This window comes from Thermobia domestica, chromosome 3, assembly GCF_964235325.1.
Source record: "Thermobia domestica chromosome 3, izTheDome1.hap1.1, whole genome shotgun sequence".
Taxonomy (NCBI): Eukaryota; Metazoa; Arthropoda; class Insecta; order Zygentoma; family Lepismatidae; genus Thermobia; species Thermobia domestica.
The window spans coordinates 189,492,471-189,506,705 of record NC_137456.1 but is presented as its reverse complement, the minus strand read 5'-3'; the positions used below and the strand labels follow the sequence as shown (position 1 = coordinate 189,506,705).

Below are 14,235 nucleotides of genomic sequence, written 5' to 3'. Positions count from 1 at the left end.
TCGTGGAGTGTGACAGAAGACTTACCTGGGCTGCTCATATTCGAGACCTGAAGTACCGCTGTCTCCGCTGCATGAAATTACTACGTTTGGTGCCTCACCTTTCGTGGCGTTCTGACCGTGTGGTGATGCTGCGTCTATATCGTAGTCTCCTCCGCTCACAACAGGATTATGGCTGTGTTGCATATGGTTCTGCTCGACCTTCCATCCTCCGTCATCTGGATACTGTTCATAATCTTGGCCTTCGTTAGGCAGTTAGAACCTTCCGAACCAGCCCTATTCATAGTCTCTATGTTCAATCTCATGAACCATCTGTTTCACATCGTCTGGACTGCCTGCTTTTGCGCTACTACATTCATGTCCGTGCCCTACCTTACCATCCTTCGATCTTCGTCCTGTAATGGACTGTGGTCTCCTTCAGCACTGGCAGACAAACTGAAACGAGCACCTTCAGAATAAATTGCACTCTGTCAAGCCTCAAGTTGGTTCTTGGACCACGAGGTTTTATCCTTCACGGTGGAAGAACGATGATTTTCACGCCTGCGTATCGGGTATAGTCATCTGACCTCTTACGTAGGCAGAACCCGCCGTCCTGCACTCATTGTGGTCCATTCCTGACCATTCTCCACCTTCTTGTGGAATATCTTCGTCTTGCTCCTGAGTGAACCCGCCTTGGATTACCAGCCGATATGTCTACATTGGTTGGAGACGATGTCCAGATGATCCAGAAAGTGTTCATCTACTTACACTATGCGCAAGTACTGCCTCTCTCTGAAGCATGTTAGCGCTGCATATCAGGATCATACTATGGCATATTTTGAATAAATGAGAAATTACTGTTGTTTGAAAATTTGGCTTTTCAAAATGCTCAATTTTGAGAAAATGTTCATATAAGTACCAAGTCTAACTACTGATTTGCTTTGCATATGGAAAGTATTATGCAGTTTACACCAATCTGATCTTTCAAACTGTTCGGAAGATATGATATACACACTAGTGAAGTTCGCAACACTGTGTAAAATGGCATATTCGTGGAAACTGATCTTAATTATTGTCTTCCTTTGCCTCTGTACCAGTGCAGCAATAGCTCTTGGTAGTTGTAATTACAGTGAAACCTCTCTAAAGCGGACAGCCGTGGGGAATAAAAAACTGTCCGCTATAGAGAGGTGTCCGCCTTAAAGAGGTTTCAATATTTTCTTACGTAAATTAGTAATCAAAGTGATATGTAATTAGAACAAAAATATTTTTGTATGAATCGTGTATTTACGAATATTACCAAAATGTTACGATACCTGCATTATCCTCCGCCATCCAATACTCAATGTTCGAGGCACAACATTGAAATAAGATGCTATAGTTTACACTTATCACTACTTACTACGTTTTCAGTATGTCGCTTTAATTTGTGGGTTAATTGCAGTCCAGAAGTGTCTTTTTTGAGACAATATGCATACCCGCGGGCAAAAAATACGAAACTTGTCTTTTGCTTGGTCAGAGATTCAAGAGGAGACAGTAGCATAACATGTCATCCCAAATGTCGGGCAACTGTCAATCACTTTTGTGTCTAAGATAGCTTGGGTGGGAGTGGGATGCATGCAAAGGACATGAAAGTGTTGCTAAACAGAGACGCTTCATCTGGGTTGCTGAGCAGACAGTTGAGGAAGCTAAATGTCACATTGCTTCCTTGGTGACACATATATGAAAAAAAAAAAAAAAAATGAATTTTTACTATACTTTTTAACTTGTTTCTAGAGAAAGTGTCTGTAATACGGAGGTAAATAATACCTACAAAAGACAGAAAAGACTGACCGTGTCCGTACTAGAGAGTGTCCACTTTAGAGAGGTTTGCCAATATGTTTTTTCCTATTGCAATGTTTGGGGATTACAAAATATGTCCGTTACGGGAGGTGTCCGCTTTATAGAGGTGTCCGTTAGTAGAGGTTTCACTGTACAAGTCTCGCAATTACTTGAACTCTAATATCTAGAAAACAACTAACGGTGAGTTATTTAAAAAGAACTTACTTTTAGAAATGACAATTTGCGTTTCCCCAACTAACTTTGAACAATTTTCTTTATGGTATTTGCAATGTTGTAGGATTAAATGTAAACTGCACATATATTTAGGATTTATTATAAAATATTATTTTATTTTGTTTCAAATGATTTTTGTTTGAAATCAAAATAAAAAATAACGCAGCTACAACGTTCACCAGAAATCTTTGTAAAGTGCAAAAGGCTACATGCGTGTACAAAATAGCTGCATAAGTAAAATACTGAACATCTAACAAGGAAGGGTCACGCAGTGGCTCCGCTGAGATCCGAACGAGACAATTGTGTTTGCATTTGATATGTTATAACTAGACGAATCCCAAAGTTATACGTGCCACCGGGCGGAATGTCGTGAGTTACAACATATTTTGTAATATAAAAGCTACAAAGCTGGCAGAATAGTTTGAACCGAGTCATTTGTTCGGAAACGGTTGGGTGAATGGAAAACTCGGACAATACGTGTGACATAATTTTCAAGAACACACTTTGTCGGATAAAAAAGTTTGCCCCAGGGTCCTCGCAGGGTCCCAGACGGGGTCCAACTCAAAATTTGTTAAATTGCAAGGGGGGTTAAGTGGCACATCATTGTAAAATGAAAGAATATGCAGCAAGTCTCGACTCTCTACGACAACCCTGTGCAAAATGGCGGGGGGTCAAAATGTAAACAAAAAGTTAATTGAAAAGTCCATGGTCACCCCTATAAATCGGAAACGGTGAGACAATTATGAAAATAGGAAAGGGAGTGTGGCATTATTTTCAAAGTACAACAATTTAAGTTAAAGCGTCTTGTCCCAGGGTGCCCACAGGGTCCCAGGTGGGGTTCAACTAAAAAGTTTCAAATTGTAAGATAGGTTAAGAAGCTCATCGTTTGCAAGATCTTGTTAAATGAAAGTAGATGGAGCAAGTCTTGACTTTCTACGACAACCCTGTCCAAAAATGCGGCGGGTCAAAATGTAAACAAAAGCTTAATTGAAAAACTATGGCCACCTTGAATCCAAGATGGCCGATTAAAACCTATGTCATTCATAACAGTACAAATCTAAATCTCTATTTTCCTCTATTTCGTATTTAGAAATAATAGGAAGACTAAAGAACAATTGAATTTCGATTCACTTCAACAATTATTTCATTCGGTAACAACACATATATGTTTTGTTCTTAATGCACATTCGTCACGGTTCTCTCAACTCGGACTTCCTACTTATAAATGCTAAACAAAAGTTGAATACCTTCGGGTATTTTTCTAATTTTGTTATACGTAGTTCATACAGAAAGAACTTGCTGCACCAGTAGGTTGGGGATCTATTGTAACGTATTCGTGATGGTTACATTTGTATATCATTCGCCGGTTTGATCGCAATATTTCAAGCAATACCAAATAAAAAAAAAAAAAAACATTTGCAAGATTAGCGAGTAGTACCAAACATGTGTAAATTATTTCAGTACATCGAGCCTCGTCAAACTTTGTTAGTTTGGTCACGGTATTCCAAGAAATAACATATTTATATACAAACTCATTTTTCACGCTGGCAGCCATATTGGATTACAGATTATACTCTTTCATATTTTGTGGATATCTGCTATTAACCATAAACGTTGGTTTCTCCAACACCAGTAATGTGAGCTGGATATGCGTTCGATACATAGTGCGGCATTTTGAACTCAAGATGTCGCGTTTTTGAACATTTTGCATATTTTAGTCACTTACTAATCAACATTAATGCCAAATTTGTTTTCCTAGCTTCAGCAGTTTGGTATGCTTATCCTTTTGTTATAGGTTTTAAGCGGCCAACTTGGATTCAAGGTGGCCATAGATTTTCAATTAAGCTTTTGTTTACATTTTGACTCACCGCAATTTTGGACATGGTTGTTGTAGAAAGTCAAGACTTGCTCCATCTACTTTCATTTAACAAGATCTTGCAAACGATGAGCTTCTTAACCTCTCTTACCATTTGAAACTTTTTAGTTGGACCCCACCTGGGACTCTGTGGGCACCCTGGGACAAGACGCTTTAACTTAAATTGTTGTACTTTGAAAATAATGTCATACTAGGGTGCAGCGTTTTACCACTTTCTTTTCGGAACGAAATGTAATACCTGGCAAAAGTGGACAACCCACATGGACATTACAGGTATAGATTTTTTTTCAAATCGGATAATATCTTCTGTGAGAACTATTGCCTCAAAGTTTCAAAATTTCACTGAAAATTAGAAAAAAATACCAAAGTTCTTCATGAATTTTAGTTATGTTAAAGTAAACATTTTTTTTGGTTAAATACATGTCAGTTGCTTAGAAAACTGACATTCAGGTATAAAAATGCCAGTTATGTGCCCTTGGAGGTGGATAGGGATGCCTCCTCTGGGGCCAGAAAAGGGGACAAATTCAGTATAGTTAAGCGGTTGTGCAGGTCCTCGCTCACCTGGTCATATAGTCTGTCCAACCATCCCAGAGTCTACCACGTGGAGGTGGCTGTACCTAGGGCTCCTGCGCCAGCCCTATCCAACCAACTAACCCTACATAGGGACGGATGAACTAATCCAATTCGTCACTGTCAGGAAAAATTGTCACAAATTGGGACTTTGATTGAAATTTAGACACAGCTTGCCTAGAAAGTAAGATTGACCTGATGATCCCGTCCCTAGCATCACTACCACATACTCGAGAGGCTGCTTCAGTGACTAATTTCACTATCCGTTCTACTGCCACCGTGTGGCATGGATAGACGGTGGAGGAATATTCTGGCACAGTGTTGTCAGAAAGTGAAAGTTTGTCCATGAGCTATTTGTTTGATACCGTTCTTAGAACTGGTGGTACAGTTATTGAAACATGAGTGCTTTCCCAAAAGATCATTTCAGTGTAATCTTTCGCCTCAAAATTCAGTCTGGGAATGATGTTATATCTAATAGTGTTATGAAGATTCTCTGCTTCGTGTTTTCGAGCACTAAAAATCTTATGTAAATCATCTTGTCGGACAGCAAGTAGACCATCAGTCATCATGGTGAAAAGAACATTCTCTGGGAGTGTGAGAAATACATTCGTGTGAATGGATGAACGGATTACAGCCTGGTATTCATTTGGTAAGTATCTAGACCTATGAATGGCCTCAAAGACGTGACAAGGACCATTAGCAATTGAAGACTTGAGATAAGTATCTCAGGTCTTTACTGAGTTTTCTGAGCTCTTCTGACTATGATGAGGTAAGTCACATTTTATTGGTTTGAATGACACCACTGGAAGCTTTTCACAGTCAGATAGTTTTGAACCTATGAGACCTGTGTATATGGGACTATGGGAATAGAGGCTTGAATTAGCACCAATATGCGTGAAGAGATCTCGGAAAGGCAGTTCATTAAAATGCAAGAGACAAATAGCCTGTTAGTTTCTTTAATTTTTGACGAATACCTCCCTTCCAACCAGTGTTAGTGTTTGTTCCATCACACCCAAGAACCTCAACGTCATCAAAGCCACCTTCGATTTGGTTCATGATGTACTCGAAAATAACCGTGGTCTCGTCATGGCCAGAGTCAGAGGATGGTGTCAGGTCACCAACGTATTGAGAGTTAGATTCAGCCACAAGTGATAAGTGCTCTTCTCTAACGATGCCTGCGTGTGTTTTAGTGTCTGCCCTTTGACCATCAAAGTATAGGCTTTTAATGGGGTCATCATTTCTAGAACTTTCTTTTAAATTCTGAGCAATTTTAATTTTCGCACGCCTTATTTTGCTCCTGTCCACAATTAAAGCAGAGTTATGTTGCTAGATTGTTGAGAAGTTATAATTCCAGCCTTTAAAGCTGCCGGAAGCACAGTTGATGTTATATGTGCCGCAGCACTTTCGCTGGCATTGTATCTCTGAGCAATCATAGCAGTTTCAGTCAACTCTAGCTTCGGTTTAGATGTTCTGTCTCTGGATTTGGTCTCTTCCTCAGAAGAGCTTTCCTCTGCTTTGTCTTCAAGGTCTGCTTCATTGTCACTGAAGTCATTCTTGTGATATAATAAATAATATTGACTTTTTTTTGAAAAAAAAAAGAAAAGAAAGAAATACAGAATTTTCTGTGAAAATAGTGTTTAGCAAACTATTATCTGTAACGGCCAATTCGTATAAGCTGAAGGCAACAGTAACCAAATATAGCGCTTGAGAAATGGCACCCACTTTGAAGCGTATCCGACTTGTTCCTGATACTGACGCTGAGTTACGCAGATCGGGACAGAAGGGCGTTGTAGTATTGTGAGGTGGAGGGGTGGGAGTGTCATGGTGAAAAATAACAACTCTGCTACCACTATGAACCACCAGTAGAAGGAAAAGGAAAAGACGAAAATAGTTGTAGAAACGCTTAATTGTACTGAATTTGCCCTCTTTGCCGGCCCCAGAGGAGACACCCCTATCCCACTGCAGGGGCATATAACTGGCATTTTGAGACTTGAATATCAGTTTTCATAGCATCTGGCATGTATAAATCCAAAAATATGTTTACTTTAACATAACTAAAAATAATGAACAATTTTGGTATTTTTTGTAATTTTCAGTGAAATTTTGAAACTTTGAGGCAATAGTTCTCACAGAAGATATTATCTGATTTGAAAAAAAATCTATACCTGTAATGTCCATGTGGGTGGGCCACTTTTGCCAGGTATTACATTTCGTTCCGAAAAAAAAGTGGCAAAACGACCCACCCTAATGTCATACTTCCTTTCCTATTTTCACATTTGTCTCACCGTTTCCAATTTATAGGGGTGACTATGGACTTTTCAATTAAGTTTTTGTTTACACTTTGACCCTTCGCCATTTTGCACAGGGTTGTTATAGAGAGTCGAGACTTGCTGCATTTTCTTTCATTTTACAACAGCTTTCAAATGATGTGCCACTTAACACCATTTGCTATTTGAAAATTTTGAATTGGATCCCGTCTAGGACCCTGCGTGGGACCCTGGGACAAAGTTTTTCAGCCCAAAAAGTTTGCCGTTGAAAATGATGGGATATGTGTTGGCCAAGTTTTCCTCTTATCCAACCGTTTCCGAACAAATGACTTAATTCAAACTATTCTGCCAGGTAATTTTTTTTATAGTTCTTACATTGCAAATTTTGTTGTAACTCATAATATTCCGCCCGGTGGCACGTATAACTCTGGGATTCATCTAGTTATAACATATCAAATGCAAACATAATTGTCTCGTTCGGATCTCAGCGGAGCCACTGCGTGAACCTTCCTTGTAAGTAGTGAATAAAAATAAGCAACAAAATTTTACCTAGCCCAAGAGTAAAGCTACTAGCTTACATCCCACAGCAGAAATCATATAAAACCTTCGGTATTTTAATAGTGATATTAAAGACTCGCCAGCACCGACGAACCACTCGCCCCGGGCGAGTGGTTATTTGCATCCCTGGAATAAATGCTTGTTTTCCACTTTAAATATAGTACGACTATGTGTACAAAAATTATAAAAAATATAATGAACTTTGTCAGCAACCATCACTGGTTGATTTGATACAGATTTACCCACAAATAATAATGTACCTCTTTAAAAGCTCCTTCTGTTGCTAAGACAGAAAACGTACTAGTACGAGAGTATAATTACATAACATACCATCTAGTTTTCCTAAAACTCTCTTGACGGCATTCGAACAACCTTCACAGGTCATCTCAACCTCAAATTCGTGGATCTGCAAAATAATAATACATAACTGTTAGTGAACTGAAAGAAATAAAAATTAAAATGTAACTTCAACATTGATTTGACAATGAGAATTTAGAGCTCGTAATTTCAAATAAATAAAGATTGCAATTTTAATTGAATTAAGTAAAATGTGTTGCACCCCAAAATTTGAAATATAACAATAGATAATTCATCGTGAAGACACAATACTGCACAAAAGCGTGAGGAAGATAATACATTACAAATACGGAAGTATTTCTATTTTCTGTTGATTGTTTTTGCATGTATATTTCTTAACTAATAATACATAATTTTCCATTATACCTTCTGAAAATAAAAGGAATTACTAAAATGCAAATAATTACTAAATGGAATAACTAAAATAAATACAATTACTAAAATGAATTACTAAAATGTGAAACTACAACTAACGTTAGGAATTGAAGGTAATTGCTATTATATTAGAATCTCAGCTGGTTCAAAAGTAATAGAACATACGAGGTGTTACAAAAATATCAAATCTTACTTTTCGCTCTGAAACTAAGGAAATACGGGCGCCATCCGTCGGTGGAGATGTGTAAGGAACATTCTAAGCCTGCGTGTGAATAATTGCTTGCTCACAGAAAGTACGTTTCAACGCAGATGTATAGTGAGAGCTGCTCGGATTTGCAATTTGTGTCAAATCACGGAACGACCAGAGTGGCGTGTATGTTTTGTCGAAAGCTTGGCAAAAAAGAGAAGTTGAGAACATTCCAAGATCTAACTGGCGTTCGGAGACGATGCAATGAAAATCTCACGGATCAAGGAAAGGTATAACAGGTAGAAAGATGGCCGCACGTCAGAGAACCATGTTTAGATAAGGGCTCAAGAAGCAGAAAATGTAACTGTTATGGAGCAAGTGAGGACTTTAGCCATGCAGAATCATCATCACAATCCGGGAACTTGCGATCGAGGTAGCAGTTACCCATGGATCGGTACATTCACTTTTGACATAGCATTTGGGTTTCACGAATGTCCGCGAAATTAATACCGAAACTGCTAACAACGAAACAGAAAACTTCGATTGGACATCGCAAGGAACACATTAGACAATGTACAAAATGACTCCAACTTCCTTATCATTGTAATCAATAGTGATGAGAACATTTATGGCTATAACTCAAAAACGAGGATGAGCTACTCATGGCTAACCACTTAGCGTCTCACATAACATTGCTTCTTCAAGGGACGCTAAGCTAAAAATCAATCCATCAAAAACAAATATACAAGTCTCATAATGGAAACCTCCATCATTTCAGGGACAAAAAGTAAGGCTAGTTCGAAATGCCAAGGTGATACTCTGGTTTTCTTCGACTCCCATGAGGTAACGAATCACGAGTACGCACCACAAGGGAAGTCATTACTAAGAAATACAAGCAGGAGGTTCTTCATCGCCTTCGTGGTGTTGTATGATGCAAGGCAGCGGTAAGGCAGGCCTATCACGATAATGCCACTGCCCATGCCTTCTTACCAACAACATTTTCGTAGTTCGTAAGGCTCCCTATTCGTACAACACGGCTCTGTGTGGATTTTCACTTTTCCCAAAGTTGAAAGTAAAGCTGAAAGTAACTCAATTTGATTTCAGGAAAGACATTATACGGAATACGCAGGCCCAGCTCAATACTACTTTTAAAAATGCACCCCAGATGAGGCAGAAATGCTAGGATAGGTGTATGCATTCCCAAAGAAAGTAATTTGAAGAACAGTAGAGTTACTGTACGTTATCTGAATAAATGTATTTTTGCTGATCAAAGGTTCCGTTTTTGAACACTCCTCCTATTTAGTACATACAAATCCTTTAATATCATTTTCTATTCCTTTGTGGTCATGTAACCGCTGGATAGTTCTATAATTATTTTATTTATTTATTTATTATTACTATTATTCTTTTTTGCGATGACTGTACTATTTATTTAAAGAAAAAACACAATTTACGATCTTTCTTCATTTCATATGAGAAAATCAAAAGAACGAGAAACAGTGAAATCCCTTCTCTTTCTCTTAGATGAACAAAAAGAAGGTAAATGTCTTTCCGGACATAGTGGCACCAAGAAATCAAAATTAACTTTTTTCTCACGTAATTATAAACAAGAAAACTCCTTGCTGTACAGTCACTATTATTATATGGCCCATTCCATCTCCATTCAGACAGGGGGGGCCAGGTGACCATCTCTGATTTTTTTGAAAAAAGTATATTTGGTAGTCCTGTTGGAGATATGAAATCCTGCAAAGAGGATTTTCCCAGAAAAAAAATTTGTCTTCGAGTTATGGGCTAACGAAATTCGGACGAAAATGACTATTTGTAATACAAAAGTGAATGAGCATAATCTTGAAAGACACGTAGTTCAGTAACTACTTGTGATAATTGGATGATTCTTTTTTTATTTAAAAGTGCTCAGATTACATTTGAGGTTCTGATATAAAAAGCACGAATTACAGTCCAACAAGAGTATTTTGTAAACACCGGAAAACTTACTAAAAAAGTAAAATGCAAGAATTTTGACATTTATTTTCCGTATGAAAGAATGAGAGAATAACCGTATTATTGTGACACAATATAATACTCCTTCTGGGATCCCTATAGATAATTTTGTTTCCCATCTACGATGGCACATGGAAGAGAAAACGTGAGTGAAAGTATGATAAAATGTCATTTTCGCCTGAAATTTGGGCGGATTTTCTCCAAAAGGCCATTCTTAAAAAATCTGAAAATCTGCCCGAACGATCTTCGATTGTTCCCTATGTGAATCATGCAAACAGAAATGGAGATATTTTTGTATTAAATTTTTCGTAAATTTTTAAAATATTGTGTTGCACAGGGGCCGGGTATGCAACCACGCATAGCATTGGCGCCTGTAATGTATGCAACCATGATACTGGAGTAGTTGTATAGTATTGCGCAACATGTACCTAAGTATGATGCAAGTGTTTTGCAGTACATCAAACGCACTGGAACAGATCCCATTTGGCATTTAGATGAAAATTAAAAAAGAAAAAGAACTAACACGCCAAGCGTGGTTGCATACCCGACCCCTGTGCAACACAATATTTTAAAAATTTGCGAAAAATTTAATACACAAATATCTCTATTTCTTTTTGCATGATTCACATAGGGAACAATGAAAGATCGTTCAGGCAGATTTTCAGATTTTTTAAGAATGGCCTTTTGGAGAAAATCCGTCCTAATTTCAGGCGAAAATGACGTTTTATCATGCTTTCACTCACGTTTTCTCACCCATGTGCCATCGTAGATGGGAAACAAAATTATCTATAGGGATCCCAGAAGGAGTATTATATTGTGTCACAATAATACGGTTATTCTCTCATTCTTTCATACGGAAAATAAATGTCAAAATTCTTGCAGTTTACTTTTTTACTAAGTTTTCCGGTGTTTACAAAATACTCTTGTTGGACTGCAATTCGAGTTTTTTATATCAGAACGACAAATGTAATTTGAGGACTTCTAAATAAAAAAAGAATCATCCAATTATCACAAGTAGTTACTGAATTACGTGTCTTTCAAGATTTTGCTCATCCACTTTCTTATTAAAAATAGTGATTTTCGTCCGAATTTCATTAGCCCATAACTCGAAGACATTTTTTTCTGGGAAAAACCTCTTTGCAGGTTTCATATCTCCAACAGGGTTACCAAATATATATATTTTTTTTCTTCAAAAAAATCAGAGATAGTCACCTAGTCAACGGGCCATAGGTTTTATTTAATTTCAATATGTTGGTAACTCAAACCTAGGTTTACAAGGAAACCACAATTACCATGTGTCACTTCAATTTTCTTAGATATTCTGTGTTTGATTTGCATCAAAGTTTACGGTCTTCAGTGTTTTAATCAAAGTGAGTTCGCCACACTTGCAATCTATGAGAAAATCCGCCAATATTCATCCAATCCTCTTATCAAAACGGAATTGCTAGGACTCCTATGTACACTCATGTCCAAAATTATTGCCGCATCTCTATAAATATGTTGTTGTAGGAATATAATTTGATAAGGAATTCGCTCGGTATTTCTTACAATATTTGTGTATAATCGCCAAAGACATTTATGTGGAAAATTCCATGTCAATAAAGCAGTAAATGAGAACAATATAGCGAAAATAAAACTTTCTTGCCCATTTAGCAACATTTTGTTTTACTCATTCTAATTTTCGTATTTATAATTCTTTTCGTATGAAATTTACCACAAATATACATTTCCCGCTTATACACATAGTATCTGTATTAAAAGTACTCTGTAAAATCATTATCAAATTATATTCTTACAAGAAAGTAGTTATAGATATGCGACAATCATTTTGGACATGAGTGTACATCGCAGCACATTTTCTATATGAAAAAACAAATATTCATAAAATGTGATCATTTTATAAAAACGACTGACAATGTTTGAAATGAAATTAAATATTTTAGTTTAACGTCCCACATTTACGTCCTGTATGCTAACGGAGACGGAGTACTAAGGCAAGTGAATGATGTTTCCACAAACTTATTGGCCGGGATCGAACCAGAAACCCTACGCATAAGGGTGGATTGATTTAAATCATGATTTAGAGCAAGTTTTAAATCACTTAATTTCTTTTTAGTAAAAATCGTTTATTTGAATCACAACTGAAAATAAGTAAAATCCAGTTTCTATTCTATTATTTCGATTAAGGAAGATGATAATTATAATACAATGAGACTCAAATGTATGTATAGCACAGTAATGAAAACGACTGTCATGCAGAGGATGACTAGGAAAAATCCCGTTTTGAACGAATAACGGGGGAATCCTGCTTTCTTCTCTTCGCAACATACGATTTTTAAATCGTTAACTATTCCAATGGAGAAATCATCATGGACACTAAAGACGAAAATTCTTTTGTGTGCGCGTCTCTTTGTTCGCAGATAATAGGGGCATATTTAGAGGGGTCCGATCCTCTCTCCGAAGCTTATTTTATTTTTTTTTTTTTAGATTTTATAACTTTAGGCGAATTTTACGTATTAACCAGAAACTAACTAACTCTATGGTCTATGGAACCCGGAAGTTCAATGCCGCGTTCACAAGAGCTCTCCACTGACTTCTATCCTTGGCCAACTGGATCCAGTTTCTAGTTTTTATTCCTATTTCTGCGAGATCCATCTTAATATTGTCCTCCTATCTGCGCCTAGGTCTTCCTAACGGTCATTTTCCGATTGGTCTTCCAGTCAAGCGTTTCTACTTTCTTCCATCCTAGCTACATGCCCTGCCCACCTAAGCTTCCTAGATTTGATGACCGTAACAATGTTCAGCAAACCGTATAAATTATGCAGTTCCTCGTTATAAAGTTTCCGCCATTCCCTATTCCCGTACCTCTTGGGTTCGAATATTCGTCTCAGGATCTTGTTCTCAAATAGTTTATTTTAGTCCATGTTCTTCCCACAGAGTAAGCGAGCATGTTTCGCAACCATACAAAACAGCAGGCATGATTATCGTTTTCTATATTTTAAACTTCAAATTCCTCGACATAACTCGCGACGACAAGAAATTTTGATCTGAATAATACCACAAATTCCCTTATTTTAGTCGACATTTAATTTCTTCATAATATGATTTTCCTCTGTTATTATTGATCCTAGATATTTGAATACGTATTTCGTGCCGTAAACTACTTCCGAGTTTTTAAAAATATGTCCCTGCCAAATACCAGTAACTTTTGTGAAGAGAAAGTGTCATATTTGATAAATATTGCTATACGTTTTCCTTAATGCTTAAGAAACACTGTTTGGGATTGAAATAGTTAACGATTGGGGATTAATTCACACTTCAACCCCAATACTTTTGCTCAAATGGCATACTTAACATTTAATACTAATTCCTAATGTTTTTTTCACTAATTCCTAATGTTCAGTTGCGCGAATTTTATTATACAAGGAGAAAATTGTTTTAAATAATAAAAAAAATATATCGATTTAGATAAAAAAAATTTTACAAATCTTTTTTCCACCTTGCTACGCACCAGAGGTAGCGCACTACAAATGGGTCACAGTCCCACCTTCCCCACACACACGCTTACTTCGAGTATTGAGAAACCAAGAAAAACTTTCTTCAGTACACACATTGACTCTTCGCTGGCAGCAACATCATTTATGTCATAAGCATTACTGTAAGCATTTTAGGCACTTATATTGTAAGAAATGTATTGTAATTACAGACTCATATTGTATTTCTAGGGATAGGCTAGACTACGCATTTTTCTACGAGATATAATCAGATAATACAGGTATCATCTTCAACTGTAACGGAATGAATATTTAGAAGGATTTCGTTATTCCTATAATATATTTATGAGATCCTAATCTCAGGTCGTCTTGACGCAAAATGGGATAACAGCAGATACTTATTATATATCAGAGAAGAATTGCACTAATGGATATTATTTTTATTAACCTTCACACTTCTCCTAGTCCCATTAATTGTTTTAATGGGGGAAGTGCGTCATATATATATATATATATATATAT

The 14,235-nt window shown here is 37.0% G+C and overlaps 1 protein-coding gene across 2 annotated transcripts in view; it reads right to left on the bottom strand.

Moving 5' to 3' along the window:
- Nucleotides 1–14,235, bottom strand: part of Atox1 (Antioxidant 1 copper chaperone) — a 68,206-nt gene that overhangs the window by 28,404 nt on the left and 25,567 nt on the right. For both annotated transcript variants that reach the window (XM_081752070.1, XM_081752069.1), the window contains one exon: nt 7,630–7,705. In XM_081752070.1, coding sequence (XP_081608196.1) covers nt 7,630–7,705 — 76 coding nt within the window. The remainder of the gene's footprint in view (nt 1–7,629; nt 7,706–14,235) is intronic.